A 16,735-nucleotide genomic window follows, 5' to 3' on the forward strand; every position below is an offset into this window, starting at 1 on the left:
TACTTCAGTACCAGTACTGAAGAGCCTTGGGGCAAGTGTCTTAAGGCGAAACATCGATATATACCAGTGAGGATGACAGTGTTTCATGTAAGTGCAATTTGTTATCATTCATTTAAAGTAGAACTCATGTGAATGATATCTGATTTTCATTCCATAACGAATGTTTGAAATACAAACTGGGTAGAGAAAAGTATCTTCTGTATAATTCAGTGTTCATATAGAAGTATTTGTTTCGAAAGATTTTTTTTTCTTTTGTTTAATTCAATGTTTATATGAAAGTAGCTGTTTCAGGAGGCCTTTTTTTCAGTTTGTGTCTGAAAGTTACTTCTTTGCATGATCTACACATCCATGTATAGAGTTACTTATTTTCAAATTGATTACTTTTTTTGGAAGATTCCCTCATCCTTTTCTGTATCAAGATGGAGTAGTAGAAAGCAAAAAACTTTCTTTCCCAAAAAATAAAAAAAATACTAATGGAATGTACGTAGCCCACATATACTGTTAAAATGCTCAATCAAAATCATCATATGAAAAATTGCAGTGTGGACTTTTAATGACATTTTAAACGTATATAAACATTCTACAGATATTATGAACGAATTTCCTAAATAAGCACTACTTCCAAACACCAAACAACACTTTTCTCGACGCGCATTTTACTAATCAAAGAGGCGTCTTTAGAAGATAAAATCGATCAATTCCTTACTCTTAAGATAATAGGACCTTTTGTCACTGTTCGTAGTTCTCATGCCACATCGATCTCATGTACCGATCCCAACAATTTTAGACAGTGTTCATGTAAGCTATACCCGGTACCCAAGACGTTTTGAGCGACACTAGACTTTTCTCGTCTCCAAAATCAAATATAAATGTTCTTTGGGACGAATTTCAATGGCTCGTTCGATATGACCGATATAGTTTTTGTCATAGTCCTCACAGCTTATTTTACATATCACCGACTTTTCTGGTTCCAGCATATCGATTTTGGTTGGTGAGACGTGCTTTGAGAAGAGTGTTGCAGTTTTGGTGTTTGGGATGAGTGCTTATTCTTGAATTCATTCTACGCCAGAGGTTCCAGTTATATCCTTCAATTTCGAAATTGAAATTCACTAATAGCTAATTACCCTGTAGGGTAATGTGACTAGTTTCGTAATAAGCTCAGGATCTCAGTTGACTAAAACTTGTGACGTACGGTATTCGTTTGTCAAATTTTACCTCAAATCAGAACAGCTTACTGTTAAACCCAATGATAAGTCCGGTCCTCTATAAGTTGACATTCGAACCCTCCTAAATATTCTCGGACGAGGGAAACACGATACATTGACCTATTTTCTTATGAGGAAATCTCATTGAAGACACCGAGTCAACATAATGATATGTTTTAAGCGTAATCAAGCCACACAAGTCGTCAATTTATCTTCCATATGATGTTAGAATGATTATAAAGGACTTGTCTTTAGAGTATGCTATTGACTGTGATATCTTCTTATTGAAAATATTTTCGGACCAGTGATAAAGCATGATTTTATTACAAATGAAATTTTAAGAGTATTACTTCAGTTATCTTGACATTTGGAATATGTTTACCTCAAAATAATTCTTGATTTTTCGATATTTCTGTAGATAGTAGAAGGGTTCGTGATGACATTCAACAGTTCTTTTGAAAGATATTCATCGTTTGGCCGCAGGGCTCGAACCACCGATACTCACCTTTTCATAAAGGCTGACGTTTTGGAAAGCAGTCTTTTTCCGTTCTTAAAACTTCAGAATTTTTGCTAAAAAATACCTATATTGAAAATCTTCAAATTTCTTGAGCAGATTCTCTGTTGATCTTGATTTTTATTAGATTGTGTAAGGTTGAAGACCATTCGGAAATTTCGATAATGGCTTTCTTTATTACAGCAACTTATTCAAATAAACTGACTTATCAAATTTGTTCATTCTTTCAATATGTTAGTTTTTGAATCGAGACGAATTCACGAATTTTCCAAAATATAATGTTGCACTTCAGATGGCTTCTCACTGTTAATCATTTTTTGATAAACGTGAATAATTTACTTCGAATAATTTACTTATATCATTTATGATTCCGTGATAGGAAGCACACGTCAAAAGGTAATATCTTGTTAATCCTCAGCTCGCACAAGTTTAGACTTCTGAGAGTTGCCCTTCGTACGGGGGATGATTAACGGAAACATAGCTTTTAACATATTTTAAAAGAACGGCTGGAAAGTGCTAATATTTGGTTAGTTAGGTAGTGACAGTTACGATATTGCGCGCAAAAAAATTGGGGTTATGATATTTGGAATTGTGCGCTCATGAATAACTTTCATGTCATATTGCTAAGTCAGCAATATCCATCACATGGTTATGCCGCCAGCAAAAAGATCGAATTTTCACAACGAAACCGCAATGCAATTATACTGCGGAATATTGTTAATCAATCCACTGCAGAGGAAGAGGTAATCGCACTAAAGGAACGCCGGTCATCGGAACGCCGGTCATCGCACCACGGTCATCGGATTAGTTATAATAAACGGTCGGAAATTGATATTGTGTTTAGTTTATTTGTTGTTGTTATTGTTTTTAGTATTTGTAGTTGGTTATAAATAACTTACCACAAAATCTTCTATAATATCCTTAAATTTCATTTTTATATGAGTGCCCGCCTATAGTAAAAGAACGAAATTGGCTCCGCACTTCGTTTCGAAGTCAACGAGAACTTTGTGAAAGTATGAAAGTACTGGGAGTAGACTTACTGGTTGATTTTTACTATGATGATACCATGGTATTATCTATCGCATGTTTGTCTTGGTATAACAATTCTCAACTGAAACTTTTTATGATATTGTTTTTTTCTTCTTTTAGCACTTTGTTACATAGTCTTCATGATATTAATGAGATTATTTTTTGTTCACTGTTTGTTTGTATATTAAAATATACCTAGTATTACCAATATTTTATGAATTATTATCAATATAATTGGGATTCAGTTCTTTTCCATCCCTCAATAAAGTGTTTGGTAAGCGCTGTCTGTCTTAAGGATTATAAGAATTATAGCGGTATTTTTTTAATAAATATTGGTCTCTATAAAAACTGATAATTCAAATTATTCATAGAATTTCCAAAATGAATTTTGGAAACCTACTTCATGAATGAAATATATTTCACTTCCAGACTAACTGATAAAGTCAAAATAAACAGTCATACTCACAGGTCTATAAATTAAACAAACGGTCATTTTATTGCATGGATTATTTCTGGTAGACTAACGAATCAAATATTCAAGGATTGATTACTAATTTTTTTATTTTCTCAGTTGGGATTTCGTTACGTTTTTGAATCTTCTACAAAAATAAACTTGCTTAAGTATCTACGTCCGTATATAAACCATATGGAAGTCTTGGCTTTCACCCAGGAATTATGTATTATTTATACTGAAACCTCTCGAAAATACCTACTTATTAACTTGACTAAATCGAAAATATTGACACCAATAACCTTATTATTGCATAATAGACTTTGATTTTTTGTAATATATATATACATAATACACATTTATTTATTTTATCATTAACAATATTTAGAACGTACAGATAATTTTCCAATTTCAGAGAAACAATACGAATCAAAATCAATATGAATTTAATATTCACCATTTTTGTAATTGAAGTTATTCTTTCTGAATCGGAATCAATCATATTTTTCAAGAACTATCACAAACTTCTCTGGGAAATATATTTATGAGAAAATACGTATTTAAGTTTAAAGTTTCTAGTAGAAAAAACCGCTTTTATGGTATTTTGTCTACCAGAGTGGTTTATATGATAATTTTTGCAATATCCACAATTGAATATACTTAACTTCACTTGTATCAGATTCGTTTTTTTTCCTCATTAATTAGCTAATCATATTGTAGAATCAACGATGAATCATTATCTATTAAATGGTTCAGCAAATACAAAGAAGCCGATGATTGGTTATTCTGGCGACCCCCTTGCCCCCTCCCGGGTTGTGTGCCCTGAGTTGAAATCTTTCCCACAGGGTTAATGTGTGGAGAACACCCCATCTCGTCCATCTACCCCCGCTCCTCCGGAGCGGTCCTCAACTTACTGATGGGCACTTCAGCAAGATTGACATCTGACCTTCTTTGGTCGAAAGTCAACCTCTAGGTGCTATTACTTTCTGATCTGTTGAATTGTTTTATCATGACTTTCCTAACTGAATTATTGCATGGGGTCCCCAAAAACTAACTGGAGACGAGTGTCTTTTTAATCGTGAGCGAGTGTTGTTCTCAGTGAGTCTGAAAAAGAGATAAATTTGAACTGGTTTAGACATTTTTATACTTACCGGAGCCGCCTGACAACGACTCTCGGAGGTGGTCTTTGGTTCTGCTTCGTTGGCTTCCTGTGTTTGTCCTTCTCTCGGAATCTGGGGTCATCCCTGTTTAGTGCGTTATGTAAGTCGCTTGCGCTCGAATTCTGTCGAACGTGTCCTCTGCGTGTTTCCTCATGTATGCGTCCACGTAGTGTATGTTCAGGTCTAGATCCCGAAATAGAATAGAATAGAATAGAAATTTTTATTTATACTAAACAACAAACAGAATGGTTTCCACTTACATGATGTACAGTTTTTTCAAAAGTTCCTTACATATAGTATTGAGTACCATTGATACAGTTAAAAATCTATATAAAATATTACAATATAAAACAGTAAATAATAAAATGACCGTAAAAAATCACTTCCGAGGCCAAACATTGTGTTTTTGAAAAAGAGTGTTCTCAATAATCGTTTCTGGAATTTTTTTATAGTTTCAGAATATAAAAAGGTCTTTGGATTCCGAATGACCATATTCCAGTTTAGAACGAACAATGAAGTTAAAGAGTAACAAACAAGTATCGTTATTGAATTCACGGCTAGATCTTAAGATAAAGCTCATTTTTCTATAACATTCAGATACTAAGTATTCAATGTACCCAGAGAAACTGAACACACCAGTAAAAATGATCCCGAAATCTTTCATCTTATTGATTCTCTGTAAATTGGTATGATTAATGAAATAGTCCTTGATAGTAGGTGACTTCTTTCGTGTGAAACTCATTATTTTGCATTTAGCTTCGTTGAGAGATAGGTCAGATACTGAAAAGTAAGTAGATAGATTATTGAGATCATCTTGAATCATATCAGAATCTTTTTTGCTTTCAATTCTTCTAAACAGTTTGAGATCATCGACCGAAGTAGCGGTGAATTTGAAGGAAGATACATTGTTAAACTGTACGAACTGTATTCTGTTGGATAGATAGCAGTAGAAGAAATCAAGTGTGTTGTTTGTGAAACCGAATGCTTTTAATTTCAGGATCAAAACCTCGTGATTAACTCTGTCGAATGCCTTGGCCAGATCAGTGTATATAACGTCTATTTGATAGCCATTTTTATTCAATCCGTAACAAAGTTACTAAATGCACATAAATTGGTAATGGTAGATTTATTACGAATAAAGCCATGCTGTTGGTCGCTTATTACTGAGTCCACGTGATTGTATACTCGATTATATATTACCCGTTCAAATATCTTCGACAAAGCTGGTAAGACTGTTTGTTATAGGTCTGTAGTTTCTTACATTGTTCTTATCGCCGTTTTTTTGTATGGGGGTAACTTTGCCAATTTTGAGAAAGCTTGGAAAACGATTTTCTTTCAGAGAAAGATTGAATATCAATGTCAGTGGTTGCTTTAACAAGTCACAGTAAGCCTTGAAAAATTAGGCTGGAATGTCATCGTTTCTAATGGCTGCTTTGGGTTTCAGTGTCTTAATAAGTACCTATTCGGTACATATCTTGGAGCGTTTACGGTGGCCCTTACTCACGCGTTCATAAACAACTGGATCTATGCAGGCATACAGGATTATCGGTAGTATTATGGTCTTTATCATCATCAGTTTCACTTTCAGTCCGATGTTGCTTCTTCGACCAAATATTGGTAATAGGTTTTGTCGTTAATCCTTTGTCTAGGAGGTTGACCCCCAAGTATCTAGCTTCGTTGGTCCACGAAATATCTTGTCCGTTGAATATGACATTTCCTTCCGGGTGTACCCTCCTCCAGGTGAACAGTATTGCCTGACTCTTGTCAGGGTTTATACTGACCTTCCACAGGTTGGCCCATTCCTCTAATCTAATATTTCAAGACGATTCGGGAGCTTTCGATTGTTGAATAAATTACCGGGTCTGTTGTGAAGAGATTCAGTTCAAATTGTCAACATAGTGTTAGCAAGTGAGTAAGAAGTGGACCGAATGAAATAATTATACCAGTAGGTATGAAAACAATATGTAGAAAAATCATATGAATCAATTGTATGCATTTTTGGATAAACATACATCTCAGAGGAATTAATTTATAATGAAAATATCTTCAATGAAAAAAATTACTAATATGATATTTTTTTGTCTGCTGGCACCTTCTGGTAGCAAAATTAAACTCTTTGCCACCCCCTTGAAATACATTCTAGATCCGCCAATTATTAGAGCAAAATTGAAAGGAAATCTGGTCACGCCTATGAATATCGCTTACATTAAACTGAGCATTTCTAATGATTCTATAAGTTTCTTTTCTTATGCGCGCTCCAAAAATAGAGTATTACGAATTCCAGGGGAATTATTCTGGACGGAAAAGTTTTTGAATGTCAGCATTTCATAGTTAATACATTCAAACAATTCTTCGGAAGTATATCTACATTCTAACCCGCTTTTCATGAAACTGCGATTTCTACCAAATTTGAAGAGTTGGTGGATTCAAATTTACTTCTATTCGACCGATGAATAACAAAATATTTCTTCTTGATGTAATGAGAGGTTAATGGGGTGGGGGGGGGGGAGAGAATATTTATTAGGTGCCAAATTCACACACTAATGATTTTACCGGTGTACACGCTAAATACAATTTTTTTTGGGTGAATTTTTGCTAGGTTACATTATTTTAAAACCCTTTCGAGACGAGTTTTTGTTTCAAGGGTTATGGGTTAGATTTTCAGTGGTTCAATGTCAGTGGCGATCAAATAAAACATCTGCATCGAAATTCATATGAATTTTTATTTATAGGAAGTGGTGGGGGGAAGGTACATATATGTACCACCAGTCCTTTAGGGTCTTTGATGGTGGTACATATATGTACCAAGCGTCTTACAGAAATCATTTTTATAAATTTGACATAAACGTAAAAATTGTTAAGTATGGTATGCAGCAAAACAATTCTTGCATTATGGTAACCTGCATTGACTGCACACTGTCTTGGTCCTCTTCTGAATCTTAGTTTCGGCACAGCGAGCACATCTCCTTCGAGTTTTACCTTCAGTAGGCAGATGCATCGGAACGTTTTTTTGACTCAGTCTTTTTTTGGAAGGACGACCACTTGTTGATGGACCTTTTACTAAAGTTGTTTTTTTCTGGCCTTCGCTGAGAATTGCTTCGGCTAAAGGTACGAGAAAGTCTAGAAATGGTATTTTTTTTCTGATAATTCTTTGTAAATTATCCAGGCATTTACAGCTGATATCATCAAAAGCCTGAAAAAAACTTTGATCCACCAATTTTTTTGATTTTCTGTCAAATTCATACAATCCCGCCATTTGGTCTGCCCGGTCGACTCCTCCCATGTGATCCCGATAGAAGGCAATCATATCTGGACATTCTATAGGAGATCTTGTACCATCTTTGTTTTTCTTATTTAGCGATACAATTTTATTCATATGGCAATTGCTAAGAACCAGAACATCTTTAGTATCCTGCCATTTTGAAAAAATTACACCCTCCTTGGTGCATTAATTTGAAAACTGCATTTGAAAACTGATTGACCCTTTTTCTGTTTTTCGGGTAGTTTCGGAATATTTTTTTTAGTAGCAGTAGCTGCATAGTTTGTTGAATGGAGTAAGTCAACAGAGGTGAAGAAACGATCAAAGCAAAGTGTAACATCGACCTCTTGTATGGTATTTGCAAGCGTATTGACTACTCTTTCTCCTAAAGTACCAACTTGGTTGCCCTCTTCTTTACCCGCATAAATGTTGAAATCGAACGTATAGCCCGTTTCTGAGTCACAACGGAGCTACATTTTTATTCCTCGCTTTGTTGGTTTGAGGGGCATGTATTGTTTGAGGGATGACCGCCCCTTGAATTTAGTCATCGATTCATCAATGCTTTGGAAATTGCTGTCCTGTCGTGATTTTTGAAACGTGTTTTTCAAGCATTGAACGATGTCACCAATATAATAAGTTTTAGAGCAGTCGGTCGGCTTTTCTGGAGGAGCAAAATATAATTTTGACGAAATAAGTTTGAATTTATCCCTCGAAATAGCGTTTTTTATAGTTATATTTCCCATTGATGGATGTTTTGACCAATAATGTGCAATTGATGGTAATCGATTATACGACATAATGAGAACTGAGCCAATCACAATCTGTATTTCACCTACATCAGTATCTAAAATCCGTTTTTTCTTATTTCCCTTAGCATTTCGCTAGCATTCAGTCGGGCATTGGTGCACTGTGCAATATACATATAAAGCGAGCGAGGAAAAATTTTATGAAATACCATCAATAGGGCTCATGTCTTTGTGAAATTCCGAAGATAAAGAACACTCTCATGAAAGTGGAACACTTTTTCTTAGAACAAAGTCTGGTGTCACATCAGACCATATAATTCTACGATTTTTTGAATCGCCAGACTCTTCTCCATGAGCAGTTTCTCCATCCAGTGATTCACTTTCAATTATTTCTTCCAAGCTTTCGACTTGTTGAGAATCCATATCATCATTGCTGCACAATGACTCATTATCTTGGCCCGAATTTTCTGCAGATGATGGCTCCCATAAATCGCTACTGCCTGACGAAAAGTCGGATAAACTTGAAACTTCTGACAAATGTTCAGCGATGTGGTCCAACTCATCCATACATAATTTTTTTCTTCTGGACATTGTCTGAAACAAAAAGGGAAACAGTCAATACAGAATACTATCGGTACATACATGTACCAACATCTAGTGCACTTACGGACTACTGGTACATATGTGTACCAGTGTAGAAAACAGGTGTTTTTTTGTTATTTCCAGCAGTATTTCGCATCATATTTTGTAGTAATATTTTGAAACTCACCCTTAACTAAATCCACACACACAATTCGCGCAATGTATGTCACTCTTTTCCGTAAAAGTTAACTGAAAACGGAGGGCAAAACGTGACCCGGCTCAAATAAACGACTACTACATAACCTGGAATAAAAATCCGCGCATCACAGTTACATAGGACGGTAGGAGACGCACCGGTACGTATAGAAACCATATGAAATATGAATATTTGCCTGTAGTCTTTGCATGATTCATGCCGGTACTCATGTGTACCGACAGGCTCGAAAGGGTTAATGTCTTTAACTTCTGAAAACAAAATATAACCCATAATAATCGCTGCTTTCTATAGTTTTTAATAATTTTACAATCGGTCCAGTAGTTTTCGAGTTCATCCATTTTAAACGTAACAAACAATTTCTATATCAGTTTGTACCTTAGATTTCAAACAACTCATATTAGTAGCAGAAAGAGTTCATTGCAATTGTTTGAACATGTCCTTATATGACAAAACTGCAGTAACATTAGTTACAAATAAAAGTAGTAAAAAAACATAGACAGTTTTATTTCTCATTTTTCATAACTCATATTGGACTCGTCATATGTTAAAATTTGAACTACACATTATTGTGTGGTGAATGATGGATGCATTTCTCTGGAATTAACAGACAATTACTTTTTGAAAACAATAAACTCCTCATGAAACTTTCAATCCTGAGTTTTACGTTTTACTCCTTTTAGTAAAATCTCTCAGATAACATCTGACTGATGTTATCTGACAGATTTTACTAAATCAGAGAGATTTTACTCAATCAGATTCAGTTATCTTCACGGGGACTATCGTCGTTTTCCAGTTATATAGGGAAAACTAAAAATGATGTTTTTGGTTTTTTTACGAATAGAACTGTTGTTCCAGAAAATATCAAAAATTGAGAACGGAAGTATTATTATAAAAAGCAATAAATCTCTGATTGAACGTTTCGTTTCAACATGGTCACCATCAACTTTTTTGTCAAATACAGACCTGCTTACATGTGGTACAAGTTTTTCACAGGAGGTCGAGAAGATATGAATGACGACGCCTCAGCACATAAACAATCGATAAAAATGTTGAGAGAGTGAAGAAAATTGTTATGGAGAATTGTCGAATCACTATTAGAGAAAGTAAAGAGGATGTCAGCATATTGGTTGGCCCAAAACAATTTTTTTGGAAACTTTTGAAATGAAACGTGTGGCAGCGAAGATCATTCCAAAATTGCTGAATAAACCAACTACATGGTATCGAACATGTCAATTTATATTTATAAAATGATTATCCAAATTAGACATAATAAAAAAAACAAAAGTTAATATACAATTTGAACTGTTAATGCAGATTTGATAATAAATATGTAAACGAATGAATATGTAAATATACATCAAATACACATAAACATAGGTCCCTAAAATATAAATATATATGTATACACATATTTATAAGTAAAAATATAAAAAACGTATAAATGTACAAGTATAAAAATGTAAAATTGAAATATAAAAGAATAAGATTATTTAAACACAGATTTCCGCAAAAAATCAATAATTGAAATATTATTGTAATGTACAATAAGCTTTAGCCAATAAGAAACCTTTTAGTGATTTTTTTATTTCGAGAGTATTAAAGGCCTTCATCAGATTAAGGAATTTATTATATATCTTTACCCCAACATAAGTTGGCGATTTTTCAAATGCGGATGTTCTGTGAGTCATTGTTATTGAATTTGTAGCGTTTCTATAGTGCAATATTGCTGGTGATAATTGTTTTCCTTCAGCTCATTTTCATGTTTTTTAATGTGCAAGCAAAATTTGTATATGTAAATGCTGCAAACTGTCAAAATCATCTTACTCTTGAAAAGTACTCTGCAAAAATCTCGTAGGCTCACGCTGAACATTGATCTAACAATCGCTTTTTGTGTGACAAATATCCTTTGTATTTCGGTAGTTTTTCCCATAACATGATGTGAAAATGATCATGCAGAATATACTAATGCATGATAAACTTGGATAAGAATAGTTTCATGAAGTTTATACCTCAATTGCAAAATTGCGAAGTAAGATTTGGAGAGTCTTTTTGATAAACTTTCAATATGCTCGGATCATGAAAGTGATTTGTCAATCATTACACCCAGAAACTTAGTGGAGTTATGTGTCTGAAGGAATTCACTATCGATCAGATTGCTCTTATTGAAATATAATCTTTGTGTTCTGTGCATTCAGTATCAGTTTATTGGAATGACAATTTTTTGCCATTTCACTAATAAAGAGTTCAACCGATAGAATCATATCCTCCATAGATGATTCAGCTATACCAAATGTTGTGTCATCAGCAAAATTGATGAGATAAAAGCGTCTATTGACATTTATTGGGAGGTAATTGAGAAATAGTAAAAAAAGCAATGGCCCCAGAATTGAACCTTGCGCGACTCCAACATCAACTGAATATCTATCTGACTCAAAACTATCTAATTTTACAAAGATTTGTCTATTTGTTAGGAATGAAATATTCCAGACAAGAATATTTCCTCTAAAACCAATATTTTACATTTGACAGATCAAAGAAAATTCCCGCCACGTGCTTCCTATTGTTCATATTTCTAGATATGAAATCAACAAAAAGAGTAGGAGCAGATTCTGTTGACGTGGCAATGCGTCTATTACACGTTAGTCTTTCTAGATTTTTTTTAAAAATGCTGAGAAGACTAATCGATCTATAATTATGTCTATAGTTATGACATCGAAACCAAAGTCCAATGATTCCAATGGAAGAGCCCAGGAGAGCCAAAACCAAAAATAGCACGTCAACTCCTATCAAATATCAAGGTTTTGCTCAGTTTTCTTCGTTTACCGTGGTGTAGAGAGTGCATCAGGAGTTCTTGCCACATGGTCGTATAGAAGTATTATTTCGCATTTATGTGCCTCTTGCGAGAAGTAATACGAAGAAAGCATTCGGTGCTGTGTTTTTTCGACTAAATGGGATGATTTAGTAATTAAATTTCGATAGTTACAGCTAGGAACCAGTAAATTTGTGTCATCGGCATAATTAGTGATAGTAGCCTCATCGTTATTTAAAATATCTAAGATGTCGTTCATGAAAATTGCAAATAGAATAGGACCAGATGAATATATATATATATATATATATATATATATATATATATATATATATATATATATATATAATATATATGCGATATATATAAATGCGTATATATAAATATATATATATATATATATATATATATATATATATTATTTTGTGAAAAATTAAATTCACCTTATGTTTTGAATAGTATATAGAAATTTCGTAATCCGTGGAATCATATTTAAATCCATCATTACTGATTTTCGAATTTTCAGTTCTTGAGAATCAATTATGTTTTTATAAATATAGATGCCTTCTTCTAATACCTTCTATTTACTTGAATGAATGATTCTGAAGAGATGGTAATCCGTGATAGAATTGAAGAAGATTTCAACATTGTTATTTTTTTATTCCAGACGACCTATGTAGAAAACTTCAAACTGATAGAGAAAATGGTCTGACACCACAGCAAGCAGCAGCAGTGCTTGAAAAAACTGGACCAAATACACTAACGCCTTCACATAAAGTACCTGAGTACATAAAATTTTTGAAAACAATAACACAGGGTGAGTATAAATAGTTTAAGTATGACAACTTATGATGAAATAAATTCAGCATTCAGAATTTTGACATAATACGAGTCGGTTTTTGTTATCTAAAGTAACAATTATTTTCTCACAAGTCACTTAAGAATTCAAATATAAACGAGAATTTGGATTGCTCTTCTTAGAGAGTCATTTTGAGTATCTCACACAGTTTTGTATTGATTTTTCTTTCGATTGGGTTAAATTCATTGCCTTTTTTAGGTTGTTGTAACAATGATTCATATCACCAAATTTCATTTTTCATCATCCTTCTCTATTCCGCAGTGCTACTTTATCTGAAAAACCACTTCTCGCGAAGATCTTGCTAATGCGGGTAAAAGGGCTTTGTTGAAACCGGGTTCTGGGCTCAGGAGCCAAATGGCTAGAAATGGGAGTATGACTGAGTTGGTGTTTCAATTTATTCAGCTCTTCATTCAATGGTTCAATTTTTTTGCTTTTTCATCCTTGGTCTTTACCAACGAGTTTTCGATTCCCCTCAGTCAAACCAATTTTTTGCTCCAACCCGAACCTTCAATATTTCGTCTGACACTCACTAATTTTTTACCGAGGTCCTAGGCTAATTTGATTTACTTTTCAGTTCTTCCCGTTCTCTTTTATGCCTCTCTCTCTTGTTTTCATTCGCATATTTTTATTATCATCAGCAACATCTTTTTTCTTTTCTCTCACTTCAAGTTCTTCTATTTTCTTCTTTACCTTTATTTTTCTCTTAGCGTTCATTTTTCATTGATTTAAAAAACTGAAGCATACCTGCCCTCTTTACCATCTCGTCGTAATTATTTCGTCTTTTCACAACACAAACAGAACCGCTTCAATCGTCTTTCTTCAGCATTACTTATACAGCCATTGTAACTATTATTACTATAATAAGGAAAGTATCTAATAATTAACAACACTTTTCAATGAACTTGAAACTATCAGAAGATAGTTATAGTATTTTGCAGACTTTTCAACCTATCTCAAAAGAAAGGGGTTTTTCCTTCTTGTTGGAAGATGGCTCGCGTTCAGCCTATTCCCGAAAAGGGCAAATAAACTGTTTCAAATAACTATATATCTTTATTTGAAATAGGAATTCCTAATATACATACAAATCTTAAAAATTATGATAAATGTGAAAAAATTGTCAATATCGCGAAATATATGAATACATCAATTATAATAGCTACTAGTAATAAAATACAAATAGATAAAAACAATTTTTATATCAATCTGTTAAAAAAATATTCTTCAAAATAAGTGTAAAACAGTGAAACATATGAATGTGTGTGTATAAAGTTAAAAGTATTTTAAAAGCTAAAAAGAAAGAAAAGAAAGTTAAAAGAACGAAAAAAATTAATAAATATCCAGTGACCTTATATGTTTTTTTAGCTGATATTTGAAACTATCGATAGTGACCGAGCATTTAATGTCTTGAGGGAGTTCGTTGAAATCATTCAGTCCCCTGAAAAATAATGATATCATAGAATTTTTAGTTTTGGTTCTAGCTATATGAAATTCATTATTAGTCCTTGTATCATAACGGTGAATTTGATTGTTATAAGTAATAAAAGACTTGAAGTAACTTGGTAATAAATTCTTTGTGATTTTATAAATGAACATCATTGACATATAAAATAGTCTTTGCGTTACACTATACCAATTTAGAGTATTTAGCATAATTTGAATGGGAGTATATCTATTACACATCAAGATTATTCGCATTCCTCGATTTTGTAATTTTTCTAATTTTTGTTTGTTGTTTTTGTCCAAGAGATATAGAAGACTAGAACAGTAATCAAAATGTGGCTGTATAATGCTTCTATATATAGTTATCTTTGAAAATAAAGACACTTGAGATGATATCCTAGAAAAAAAGAAGAGTTTTTTCGAAATTTTTTTGCAAATGTAATCGCTATGAGCGTTCAGTGTTAGTGAGTCATCTATTATGAAACCTAAGTATTTAAACTCGGTTACCCATTCAATCTTGTCATGATCAATGGTAAGTTGTAGAGACTCATAGTCCACATACTTTAATTTATGTTTATTACTGAGAATCATGGCTTTGGTTTTTTTTGTATTTAATTTTAGTTTATTAGTTCCCAGATAGGTTTCATATTTTTTTAATACTTGGTTCATTCGAGTTATTGTTTCGTTAAGATTGTGACCATAACATGCAACCAATGTGTCATCCGCGAATAAATTCAGAAAATCATGACCTTGCACATAATTGAGATCATTCAAATATATTATAAAAAGCAGTGGTCCCAGCACACTGCCTTGAGGTACACCAAAATTATTAATAATTTCGTTTGAATAAGAGTTGCCTATTTTGGTTCTTTGAGATCTATTACTGAGATATTCTTTGAACCAATTCAATACTTTACTCTGAATGCCATAATATTTCAATTTTAGAAGTAAAATTTCTCTGTCGATGGTCTCAAACGCTCTTTTGAAGTCAAGAAATACTGCCACTACATATTTACCATCATCAAGTACCTGCTTCCATTTCGATATTGTTAACTGAAGGGCAGTTTCACATGAATGATGTTCTCTAAAACCAGATTGGTTACCCATAAACAGATCATTCTTACTGAAGTACTGAGTTATTTGTTCGTGCACTATTATTTCTAAGAGTTTCTCTATAGTTGGTAAAGTATTTATGGCCCTATAGTCAGACATTTCTATTGCGTTATTAATTTTAGGAATGGGCATTATAGTACTGAGTTTCAATTGGTTGGGAAAACTACCATTTGCAAGTGAAGTATTTATCAAGTTCAGGAAGACAATTCCACCAGTATAAAACGTTTCTCTCAAAAACCTGACACTAATTACTTCCTCAATACTGCCTTTTTTTTGAGAGAAAATATAGTAGATCTCAACTTACTTAGGTTTACACTTTCAAATTCAGGAAAACTAGCTACCACTGGTTTAAGATTTTTCTGAGACCACTTTTCTTCAGAGATGATAGAACTAGAGATCCGCTCAATGCTATCAACATAGAACGAATTAAACTTATTGGCAGCATCTTGCTCAGTTTTTACCCTTGATATAGTGCCATCAGTGCTAAAGTTAATGCACTTGAAGTTCATATGCTGCTTCTCACCTTTTGTTAATTTTTTAATAGTTTTCCACATTTCTTTAGGGTCATTTTTATTTGAATCAATTTTATTTTCAAAGTATTGCAATTTTTTTATTTTCAGTAAATTAACAACCTCATTTCGTTTTGATTTATATTTATTCCACAACTCCTCTTTATTGGCATTGGAAGTTTTTCTGAAATCTTTATACAATTTGTCTCTTTGTTTTGAAAATGATTTTATCTCATCATCGTACCAAGGTACCTGATTTTGTTTGTTTTTGATTTCGATAATGGGTGCTATCTCATTTAAAATTAATCTACACTCCGATTCAATATTATGGTAAATCTCATTCACATCAGTGGAGGTTTTCAACCATTCACATTCAATCAGCCTCAGGTTGATACTATGAAAAACCTCATCATTTAATCTCCGTGTGAAAAAAGGTGTAGATATTGCAAAGTCACTATTTTGTATAATAACGGAAATTATTGAATGATCAGTAATCTTAGGCTCATGGTGAACACAAACTTTTAGACCACTCTGATTTGATATCGCATAATCAATCAATGAAGAACTATTAGAGGTTATTCTTGTCGAATCACAAACAAGTTGTTCGATACCAAAAGTCATCATTATATTTTTAACTTTTTTGCCGTGAGTAGTATTACTAAGATAATCTATATTTACGTCACCAATCAAAAGACACTTTTTATTTCTCATGAAGTAGTCCTCACACCATTCTTCAAATTTGTCCAGGAACACATCATGACTTGAATTTGGAGAATGGTAGAGTCCACCTACTAACCATTTAGTGTTATTCAATTCAATTTTGATAAATTGGCACCAGTAAT

The 16,735-nt window shown here is 33.2% G+C and overlaps 1 protein-coding gene across 1 annotated transcript in view; it reads left to right on the forward strand.

Moving 5' to 3' along the window:
- The window catches only part of LOC111514155 (sodium/potassium-transporting ATPase subunit alpha), a 102,560-nt gene that overhangs the window by 40,703 nt on the left and 45,122 nt on the right, over positions 1–16,735 (forward strand). Inside the window, exon 2 of the mRNA XM_074182684.1 lies at positions 12,640–12,789. Coding sequence (XP_074038785.1) covers positions 12,640–12,789 — 150 coding nt within the window. The remainder of the gene's footprint in view (positions 1–12,639; positions 12,790–16,735) is intronic.

Source organism: Leptinotarsa decemlineata, unplaced genomic scaffold (assembly GCF_025532065.1).
Source record: "Leptinotarsa decemlineata unplaced genomic scaffold, Ldec_3_MD MMD2_tig00026328_RagTag_RagTag, whole genome shotgun sequence".
Taxonomy (NCBI): domain Eukaryota; kingdom Metazoa; phylum Arthropoda; class Insecta; order Coleoptera; family Chrysomelidae; genus Leptinotarsa; species Leptinotarsa decemlineata.